Here is an 11,568-nt window from a genome sequence, read left to right as displayed (position 1 = left end):
TGGCACCCAAGACACTCAGATGGCACCAATGGCACCAAGATGGCACCAATGTCCTCCATGACACTCAAGTCCCATCAATGGCACCCACAACAACCCAATGGCACCAATGGCCCCCAACACACCCAACTGGCACCCATGACACCAAGATGGCATCAATGGCCCTCACAACATCCCAATGGCACCGATGGCACCCAAGACCATCAGATGGCGCCAATGGCACCAAGATGGCACCAATGGCATCCATGACACTCTGATGACATCAGTGGCACTCAAGAGATCTCAATGGCACCAATGGCACCCAAGACAGCAAGATGGCACCAATGGCATCCATGACACCAAGATGGCACCAATGGCCTTCACAACAACCCAATGGCACCAATGGCCCCCAACACACCCAACTGGCACCCATGACACCAAGATGGCGCCAATGGCACCCACAACATCTCAGTGGCTCCAATGGCACTCAAGACCATCAGATGGCACCAATGGCATCCATAACACCAAGATGGCGCCAATGGCTCTCCCAATATCCCAATGGCACCAACGTCACTCAAGACACTCAGATGGCACCAACACAGGGGAAAGGTGGCACCGGTGGCACTGGGATAAGGGAAAGGTGGCACTGGTGGCACTGGGATAGGGACAAGGGGAAAGGTGGCACTGGTGGCACTGGGACAGGGACAAGGGGAAAGGTGGCACCGTGGCACTGGTGGCATCAGGATGGCACTGGGATGGCACCACTGGGACAGGTGAAGGTGGCACTGGTGGCATCGAGGGACAGGGGGAGGTGGCAGCAAGATGGCACCACGGGACAGGGGAATGGTGGCACTGGTGGCCACCACTGGGACAGGGGAAAGCTGCACTGGTGGCACCCATGGCACCAAGATGTCACCAATGGCACCCAAATATCACCAATGACACCCAAGACACCAAGATGAACCGTGGCACTGGTGGCACTGGGACAGGGGAAAGGTGGCACCGGTGGCACTGGGATAAGGGAAAGGTGGCACTGGTGGCACTGGGATAGGGACAAGGGGAAAGGTGGCACTGGTGGCACTGGGACAGGGACAAGGGGAAAGGTGGCACCGTGGCACTGGTGGCATCAGGATGGCACTGGGATGGCACCACTGGGACAGGTGAAGGTGGCACTGGTGGCATCGAGGGACAGGGGGATGTGGCAGCAAGATGGCACCACGGGACAGGGGAATGGTGGCACTGGTGGCACCCATGGCACCAAGATGTCACCAATGGCACCCAAATATCACCAATGACACCCAAGACACCAAGATGGCGCCAACGGCACCAAGATGCCACCAATGACATCCATGACATCCAGATGGCACCAACGGCACCAAGATGGCGCCAATGACACCCAAGACACCAAGATGGCACCAATGGCACCAAGATGGCACCAGCATCATCAATGGCACCAAGATGCCACCCATGCCACCCACAACATCCCAAAGGCACCAATGGCACCCAAGACCATCAGATGGCACCAACGGCACCAAGATGGCACCAATGACATCCATGACATCCAGATGGCACCAATGGCACCAAGATGGCACCGATGACATCCATGACATCCAGATGGCACCAGTATCATCAGTGGCACCAAGGTGGCACCAATGGCATCAATGGCCCTCACAACATCTCAATGGCACCAGTGGCACCCAAGACATGAAGATGGCACCAAGATGGCACCAATGGCACCAAGATGGCACCAATGGCATCCATGACACCCTGATGGCATCAGTGGCCCTCCCAACATCCCAATGGCGGCAATGGCACCCAAGACCATCAGATGGCACCAATGGCACCAAGATGGCACCAATGACATCCATGACACCAAGATGGCGCCAATGGCCCTCCCAACATCCCAATGGCACCAACGTCACTCAAGACACTCAGATGGCACCAATGGCACCAAGATGGCACCAATGGCATCCATGACACTCAAGTCCCATCAATGGCACCCACAACAACCCAACGGCACCAATGGCACCCAGGATACCCAACTGGCGCCCATGACACCAAGATGGCGCCAATGGCACCCACAACATCTCAGTGGCTCCAATGGCGCCCAAGACCATCAGATGGCACCAATGGCACCAAGATGGCACCAATGACATCCATGACACCAAGATGGCGCCAATGGCACCCACAAATCTCAGTGGCTCCAATGGCACCCAAGACACTCAGATGGCACCAATGGCACCAAGATGGCACCAATGGCATCCATGACACTCAAGTGCCATCAATGGCACCCACAACAACCCAATGGCACCAATGGCACTCAAGAGACCCAAATGGTGCCAATGGCACCAAGATGGCACCAAGGTCATCAATGGCACTCAAATGTCACCAATGGCACCCAAGACACCAAGATGGCACCAATGAGACATGTGTCACCCCAAAGACACCAACGTCTCCCAAGACATTCAGATGTCACCAATGGCACCGATGGCACTCACAACATCCCAATGGCACCAATGGCACCCAAGACACTCAGATGGCACCAATGGCACCAAGATGGCACCAATGTCCTCCAGAACATCCAGATGTCACCAATGGCACCCAACCATCATCAAAACCACCCACACCACCAACCTCCTGGGTGTCCCATCCTCGTGCGGCGGCACGATGACCACGGTGACGGTGACCGAGGTGCGCAGGAGGTCGATCATCTGCTCGTGGCTCAGGGCCACGGCGGCCACCTTGCACACCTCGAGCAGGGCGTGCCACCGCGGCCCGGGGACACTGGGGCACCCACGGCACGGGGATGGCGGCAATGGCACCCAAGACACTCAGATGGCACCAATGGCACCAAGATGGCACCAATGTCCTCCAGAACATTCAGATGTCACCAATGGCACCCAACCATCATCAAAACCACCCACACCACCAACCTCCTGGGTGTCCCATCCTCGTGCGGCGGCACGATGACCACGGTGACGGTGACCGAGGTGCGCAGGAGGTCGATCATCTGCTCGTGGCTCAGGGCCACGGCGGCCACCTTGCACACCTCGAGCAGGCGGCTGCCGCGCCGCAGCCCGGCCTGCCAGGCGAAGCCGTACTCCTCCACCTCGGCCACGCTGCCGTCGGGGTGGACGTGGAAGCCCAGTTGGCCCAAGCCGTTGCGTCGGAGCGTCATGTCCACCGTGGCGCAACCCGGCGTGGTCATCTGCCGCACACCGTTCAGGGGTTGGGTGGCACCGAGGTGGAAAAGCAAAATTGAAAGTTTTGTGCCAAAATTGAGGTTTTTTGGGTTGGTTTTTGTTGGTATTTTGTTGGCGATTTTTTGGGTCTTCCGCCATTTTTGGCGGATTCTCGTATTTGCCTAATTCCCTCTTTCCGCCCATTCTCCAATTCACCAATTTTTCCTCAATTTCCTCATTTTAACACAAATTTCCTCAAATTTTCCCTGATTTTCTGCATTTTAACCCAATTTCCACAATTCACCCCAATTTCCTCACTTTTAACCCAAATTTCCACCATTTTAACCCAAATTTCCACCATTTTACCACCAATTTCCTCCATTTTACCCCAATTTCCTCCATTTTAACCCAAATTCCCACCATTTAACTTCATTTTTACCCCAATTTTCCCCCACGTCATCCCAATCCCCCATTTCCCAATTTCCTCAAGTTTTCCCCCTCCTCAAATCCTATTTTTCCCCCAATTCCCATTTTCCCTTCTTCAACTTCCCCAATTTTCTCCCACCAATTCCCCCCATTTTCCCCCCATTTTTTTCCATGTTCTCTCCATTTTTCCCAAGTTTTCCCCATTTTTCCCTATTTCCCCCAAATTTTCCCTGTTTTCCCCCCATTTTTTTCCCAATTTCCCCCCATTTTCCCCCTTTTTCTCCCTGATTTCCCCCAATATTCCCCCATTCCCCCCTTTTTTTTCTCCTTTTTCCCCAATTTCCCCTCAAACTTCCCCAAATATTTTCCCATTTTTTCCCCATTTCCCCCCATTTTTCCCAATTTCCCCCCATTTTTCCCAATTTCCCCCAAATTTCCCCCAATCCTCCTCACCTTCAACCTCTGCACGATCTCCTTGACCTCCTCGGCCGCTCCCTCCGCTCCTTCCTCCGCTCCCGCTCCCACCCTGACGCTGACCAGGTCCCCGCGCCCGTGGTAGATCCTCAACGCCGTTCCCTCGGCGCTCCACCCGATCACATCCCCGGTGAAACAATTAAAAACAACTTCCTTGGCTCCCAAATCCACCAAAACCACAAATTCCTTGGAAATCCCCAAAACGCACGGAATCTCCGCCCCGCCGCGGCCGAAATCCAAAGCGGAAACGCGCCAAGAAACGGCGCCGGCGCTTTCCAACTCCGCCAACGGCCGCGCTTTGGATTTCTCCTTCTTTTTGGAAGCCAAGGAGATGAGGTTGAACTTCCCAACCGTGTCCAAGGGGGTGTTGGTGACGTAATTTTCCGCCAAATCCCGCAGATATTCCTGGCGAGTCCTGGTGGCCATGGTGCGGAATTTGTGGGATTTGTGGGCGGCGTTCTCGGCGTTGATGGCTTTGGCCAAGAGGAAGGCGCGGAAGAGGTCGGAGCGGCGGAAGGTGACGCCGGACGGCGGCACCGGGGGGCCGAAGGGAGGGACGTCCTTGGAGCGGGTGACGGCGACGCTTTTTGGGGGGAAAAGGGGGAGGGAAGAAGGAATTTTGGGGTTTAGGGGATTTGGAGGTTGGGGAAGGTCTTTGGGGTTGGTCAGCTTGGGGTTCTTCAAGATTTGGGGTTGGCCGATTTCGGGGATATTCCAATCAATCTTTGGGATTCTTCAACTCTTAGGATCTTCCAACCAATCTTTGAGATCCTCCAACCAATCTTTGGGATCATCCAACAAATATTTGGGATCCTTCAACTTTTGGAATCATCCAACCAATCTTTGGGATCCTTCAACTCTTGGGATCCTTCAACCTTTAGGATCCTCCAACCAATTTTTGGGACCCTTCAACATTTGGGATCATCCAACCAATCTTTGGGATCCCCCAACTCTTGGGACCCTCCAATCAATTTTTGGGACCCTTCGACTCTTGGGATCATCCAACCAATCTTTGGGATCCTTCAACTTTTGAGATTCCCCAACTCCTGGGACCCTTCAACTTTTGGGATCCTCCAACTCTTGGGATGATCCAAATAATTTTGGGGATCTTCCAACCTTTGGGATCACCCAACCAACCTTTGAGATCATCATCTAATTTCAGGGATTCTCCAACCAATCTTTGGGATCAGCCAACTCTTTGAGATCATCCAACCAATTTTTGGGATCCTCCAACTCTTGGGATGATCCAAATAATTTTGGGGATCTTCCAACCTTTGGGATCACCCAACCAACCTTTGAGATCATCATCTAATTTCAGGGATTCTCCAACCAGTTTTTGGGATCCTTCAACCTTTGGGATCATCCAACCAATCTTTGGGATCCGTCAACCAATTTTTGGGATCATCCAATCTTTGGGACCCTCCAACTCTTGGGATCATCCAACCCTTGACCCAACACCATCAACTCCAAACCCTAAAATCCCTGAAGGAAAATCCATCCCAACCCTTCCAAGAACCAGAATTCTCCCCAAATCCCACCCCAAAACCATCAGACTCTTTCTCCAACCCCATCCCCACAAATTTTGGGAATTTTTTGCAATTTTGGGGAATTTTTTGCAAAGTTCTGGCAATTTTTTTTCCAAATTTTTGGGACGGTTTGGGAATTTTTGCAAAGTTTTGCAAACTTTTGGGAATTTTTGCAAATTTTGGGGAACTTCTTACAAAATCTTGGGAATTTTCAGAAATTTGTGATAATTTTTTGCTAATTTTTGGGAATTTTGGGGTATTTTTTACACATTTTTGGAATTTTTTGGGGAATTTTTGGGATTCCCAACTCCTGGGCCCTGCAGATCTGATGGGATCAAAATTTTCAGAAAGTTTTGGTAATTTTTTGCAACACTTGGGGAATCTTTGCTCATTTTTTGCAAATTTTGGGGACTTTTTGCAAATTTTTGCAAATTTTTGGGAATTTTCAGAAATTTTTGGTAATTTTTTGCAAAATTTGGGAATTTTTGCTGATTTTTTACAAATTTTTGGTGTTTTGGGGGATTTTTTTGCAAATTTAGGGGAATTTTTGGGATTCCTGACTCCCAGGCCCAGAAGATCCAATGGGATCAGAATTTTCAGAAAGTTTTGGGATTTTTTTGCAAAATTTTGGGGATTTTTGCTGATTTTTTACAAATTTTTGGTGTTTTGGGGGATTTTTTTTGCAAAATTTTGGGAATTTTTGCTGATTTTTTACAAATTTTTGGTATTTTGGGGGATTATTTTGCAAAACTTGTGGAATTTTTGGGATCCACCTGTAGGAGACGTTGTCGGAGCAGGGCTGGTGGGCGCGGACAATGATGAAGACGTGCTGGAAGTGGGAGCGGATGTTCTGGGGCGTGAAGGGCAGCGCGCCGGGTTCTTGGAAGATGATGGTGACGATGTCGTTGCCGATGTGGCGCTTCCGGAGAAGCTGGGAATGGTTTTTTTGGGAAAAAAAAACCCAGTGGGAATGGGTGGGATGAAGATTTGGGATGGTCCAAGGAAGTTTTGGGGTTGTTCAGTTCTTGGGATGCTTCAATCCTTGGGATCATCCAACAAACCTTTGGGATCATCCAATCTTTGGGATTCTCCAAATCATGGGACCACCCAACCCTTGGGATCCTCCAACTCGGGGGACCAAACAACTCTTGGATCTACCAACCAACCCTTGGATCCCCCAGCCAAACACTGGGATCATCCAACCCTTAAGATTCTCCAACTCTTGGATCTCCCAACCCACCCCTGAGATTCCCCAACTTCTGGGACCATCCAACCCTCAGGATCCCCCAGACTCAGGGATCTTCCAACCAAACTTTGAGATTGTTCAACTCTTGGAATCCTTCAACCCTTGGGATCATCCAGCCTCTGGGATCTCCCAGCTCTTGGAATCCTTCAACCCTTGGGATTAACCAATCCTTGAGCTCCTCCAACAAACCCTTGGAATCCTTCAACCCTTGGGATCTTCCAACTTTTGCAATCACCCAGCTCTTGGAATCTCCTAACTTCTGGGACCACCCAACCCTTGGGATCAACCCGTCCTTAGGATCTTCCAACCAACTCCTGGAATCCTTCAACCCTTGGGAAAATCCAACTCTTGGGACCATCCAACCCTTGGATCTCCCAACCAACCCTTGGGATCCCCCAACTTCTAGGACCACCCAACCCTTGGGATCTCCCAATCTCCATGGATTGAATCCATGGAAAACCCCGGGACGATCCGGAGGCTCCGGTGGTACCTGTTGGCGGTTGTTGGGCGTGTAGGGCAGCATGGTGGACACGTGGAACATGATCTCATAGTCCTGGTACGTGGTGTAGAGCGAGTGCGTGCCCGTGGAATCGGCTGCGGAAAACCGGGAAAAGCGGAGACGGTGAAATCCCAAAAAAGGGATCCGGTAAAAACCCGAAAAAGCAGATCTGGCAAAATCCCAAAAAGTGGATCCGGTGAAATCCCGAAAAAACAGATCCGGGGAAATCCCGAAAAGTGAACCCAGCTAAATCCCAAAAAGCGGATCCGGTAAAATCTCAGCTACCGGGAACGCATCCCAAAATTCCCTCTTGGTGTCCAACAGGGACCACCCAACCGCTGGGATCATCCTTCAACCTTGGGATCACCCAACCTCCAGGACCATCCAACCCCTGGGATCTCCCAACTCTTGGAATCCTTCAACCTTGGGATCACCCAACTTCTGGGACCATCCAACCCTTGGATGCTTCAACTTTTGGGATCCCCCAAACCTTGCAATCCCTTAAGCAACCTTTGGGATCCCCCAACTTCAGGGACCATCCAACCCTTGGGATCCTTCAACCAACTCTTGGAATCCTTCAACCAACTCTTGGAATTCTTCAACTTTTGGGATCTCCCAACCCTCGGGATCCCCCAGTTCTTGGAATCTCCCAATTCTTGGAATCCTTCAACCTTTGAGATCTCCCAGCTCTTGGAATCCTTCAACCCTTGGGATCACCCAACTTTTGGGATCTCCTGGTGAAATCCCAGATCCCAGGAAGATCCCAAGACCCCAAAACTCACTCTTGGTGTCCAGCTGCACCGCGTACTTGGTGAAGGACTTGAGGGACACCTTCTCTGCCAAGACACTCCAACTCTTGGGATCCTTCAACTTTTGGGATCTCTCAACCCTCGGGATCCCCAGTTCTAGGAATCCTTCAACCCTTGGGATCCTTCAACCAACTCTTGGAATCCCCCAATTCCAACTTTTGCAATCACCCAGCTCTTGGAATCTCCTAACTTCTGGGACCACCCAACCCTTGGGATCAACCCGTCCTTAGGATCTTCCAACCAACTCCTGGAATCCTTCAACCCTTGGGAAAATCCAACTCTTGGGACCATCCAACCCTTGGATCTCCCAACCAACCCTTGGGATCCCCCAACTTCTAGGACCACCCAACCCTTGGGATCTCCCAATCTCCATGGATTGAATCCATGGAAAACCCCGGGACGATCCGGAGGCTCCGGTGGTACCTGTTGGCGGTTGTTGGGCGTGTAGGGCAGCATGGTGGACACGTGGAACATGATCTCATAGTCCTGGTACGTGGTGTAGAGCGAGTGCGTGCCCGTGGAATCGGCTGCGGAAAACCGGGAAAAGCGGAGACGGTGAAATCCCAAAAAAGGGATCCGGTAAAAACCCGAAAAAGCAGATCTGGCAAAATCCCAAAAAGTGGATCCGGTGAAATCCCGAAAAAACAGATCCGGGGAAATCCCGAAAAGTGAACCCAGCTAAATCCCAAAAAGCGGATCCGGTAAAATCTCAGCTACCGGGAACGCATCCCAAAATTCCCTCTTGGTGTCCAACAGGGACCACCCAACCGCTGGGATCATCCTTCAACCTTGGGATCACCCAACCTCCAGGACCATCCAACCCCTGGGATCTCCCAACTCTTGGAATCCTTCAACCTTGGGATCACCAAACTTCTGGGACCATCCAACCCTTGGATGCTTCAACTTTTGGGATCCCCCAAACCTTGCAATCCCTTAAGCAACCTTTGGGATTCCCCAACTTCAGGGACCATCCAACCCCTCTGATCCTTCAACCAACTCTTGGAATCCTTCAACCAACTCTTGGAATTCTTCAACTTTTGGGATCTCCCAACCCTCGGGATCCCCCAGTTCTTGGAATCTCCCAATTCTTGGAATCCTTCAACCTTTGAGATCTCCCAGCTCTTGGAATCCTTCAACCCTTGGGATCACCCAACTTTTGGGATCTCCTGGTGAAATCCCAGATCCCAGGAAGATCCCAAGACCCCAAAACTCACTCTTGGTGTCCAGCTGCGCCGCGTACTTGGTGAAGGACTTGAGGGACACCTTCTCTGCCAAGACACTCCAACTCTTGGGATCCTTCAACTTTTGGGATCTCTCAACCCTCGGGATCCCCAGTTCTAGGAATCCTTCAACCCTTGGGATCCTTCAACCAACTCTTGGAATCCCCCAAGTCTTGGGCTCCTTCAACCCTTGAGATCCTTCAACTCTTGGGATACTTCAACCCTTGTAATCCTCCAACCCTTGGGATCTCCTGGTGAAATCCCAGATCCTGAGAACATCCCAGATCCCTGGAAGATCCCGAGATCCCCAAACTCACTCTTGGTGTCCAGCTGCGCCGCGTACTTGGTGAAGGACTTGTGGGACACCTTCTCTGCCAAGAGGCTCCAACTCTTGGTATCCTTCAGCCCTTGGGATCCCCCAACTTCTGGGACCATCCAACCCTTGGGATCCTTCAACCAACTCTTGGAATCCCCCAACCCTTGGGATCATCCAACCCTTGGGATCCCCCCAAACTCTTCAACCTCTGGGATCACCCAACTTCTGGGACCATCCAACCCTTGGGATCCTTCAATGAATTGTTGGAATCCTTCAACCATTAGGATCCTCCAACTTGTGGATCCAACCTTTGGGATCCTTCAACCAACTCTTGGGATCCTTCAGCCTTTGGAATCCTCCAACTCTTGGGATCCTTCACTGTTTGGAATCCTTCCACCTTTGAGATCTCCCAACTCTTGGAATCCTCCAACCCTTGGGACCTCCTGGTGCAATCCCAGATCCCTGGAAGATCCCGAGATCCCCAAACTCACTCTTGGTGTCCAGCTGCGCCGCGTACTTGGTGAAGGACTTGTGGGACACCTTCTCTGCCAAGAGGCTCCAACTCTTGGTATCCTTCAGCCCTTGGGATCCCCCAACTTCTGGGACCATCCAACCCTTGGGATCCTTCAACCAACTCTTGGAATCCCCCAACCCTTGGGATCCTCCAACTTGTGGATCCAACCTTTGGGATCCTTCAACCAACTCTCGGGATCCTTCAACCTTTGGAATCCTCCAACTCTTGGGATCCTTCACTGTTTGGAATCCTTCCACCTTTGAGATCTCCCAACTCTTGGAATCCTCCAACCCTTGGGACCTCCTGGTGCAATCCCAGATCCCTGGAAGATCCCGAGATCCCCAAACTCACTCTTGGTGTCCAGCTGCGCCGCGTACTTGGTGAAGGACTTGAGGGACACCTTCTCTCCGAGGAGCGTGAGGAACTCGTCGAGCGCGGGCCCGGCGGCCTCGTTGTTGTACATCTCCTCCTCCGAGCTCTGCCCGGCCTTGCAGTAGAGGATCCCCACCTTGTGCCGCCGGCACAGCTGCCGGGATTTGGGATTTATGGGATTTGGGGATTTAGGATCTCGCCGGTACCAAAAAAAACCCAAATCCCCCCCCAAAAAAAATCCCAGATCGACCCCAAGTTCCAGGAATTGCCCCATTCCAGGAACGCCCAAATCCAAGGAAATCTAAAAAATCCCAGAAATCGTTCAACTCTTGGGATCGCCCAACTCTTGGAATCCTTAAACTCTTGGAAAACATCAAATCCAAAAACCCAAAAAATCCTAGACAAACCCCCCCAAAAAAAAATCCCAAAAAATAAAAAAATCCCAGAAAATTCCCCAAAAAAAACCCCTAAAATTCCCAAAAAACTCCACAGATCCCAGGAATCCTTCAAGCCTTGAGATCCTTTAACCCTTGGAATGCACCAAACCCAAGACACCCAAAAATCCACGAAAAATTCCTTAAAAAATCCCTGAAAATCCGCAAAAAATCAGAGAAAAATCCGTAAAAGTCCCAAAAAATTCCCAAAAAATTGCCAAAAAATTCCCAAAAAATTGCCAAAAAATTCCCAAAACTTCTGGGAATTCCCTCAAATCCTAGAAATCATTTAACCCTCGAGATCCTTTAACCCTTGGAATGCACCAAACCCAAGACACCCAAAAATCCCCGAAAAATTCCTTAAAAAATCCCTGAAAATTCCCGAAAAATTGCCAAAAAATTCCCAAAACTTCTGGGAATTCCCTCAAATCCTAGAAATCATTTAACCCTCGAGATCCTTTAACCCTTGGAATACACAAAGCCCCAAACATCAAAAAAACCCCTAAAAAATCCCCCCAAAATGCCGGGAAATTGCAAAAAAATCCCTGAAAATTCCCAAAAAATTGCCAAAAAA

General features: G+C 50.9%; 1 protein-coding gene across 1 annotated transcript; it reads right to left on the bottom strand.

Moving 5' to 3' along the window:
- Positions 1-2,228: 2,228 nt before the first annotated feature.
- On the bottom strand, positions 2,229-10,714 carry LOC121365377 (signal-induced proliferation-associated 1-like protein 3; the record flags this gene model as incomplete). Its single annotated transcript, XM_041489508.1, has 6 exons — positions 2,229-2,726; positions 3,026-3,184; positions 4,038-4,641; positions 6,358-6,515; positions 8,562-8,665; positions 10,540-10,714. Coding segments are annotated over 6 exons (1,362 nt in total), but the record flags the coding sequence as incomplete, so codon positions are not given.
- Between the last annotated feature and the right edge of the window lie 854 nt (positions 10,715-11,568).

Source organism: Pyrgilauda ruficollis, unplaced genomic scaffold (genome assembly GCF_017590135.1).
Source record: "Pyrgilauda ruficollis isolate IOZ18807 unplaced genomic scaffold, ASM1759013v1 scaffold943, whole genome shotgun sequence".
NCBI lineage: Eukaryota > Metazoa > Chordata > Aves > Passeriformes > Passeridae > Pyrgilauda > Pyrgilauda ruficollis.
The sequence above is the reverse complement of the archived record's forward strand: the minus strand, read 5'-3'. Positions and strand labels throughout refer to the sequence as shown.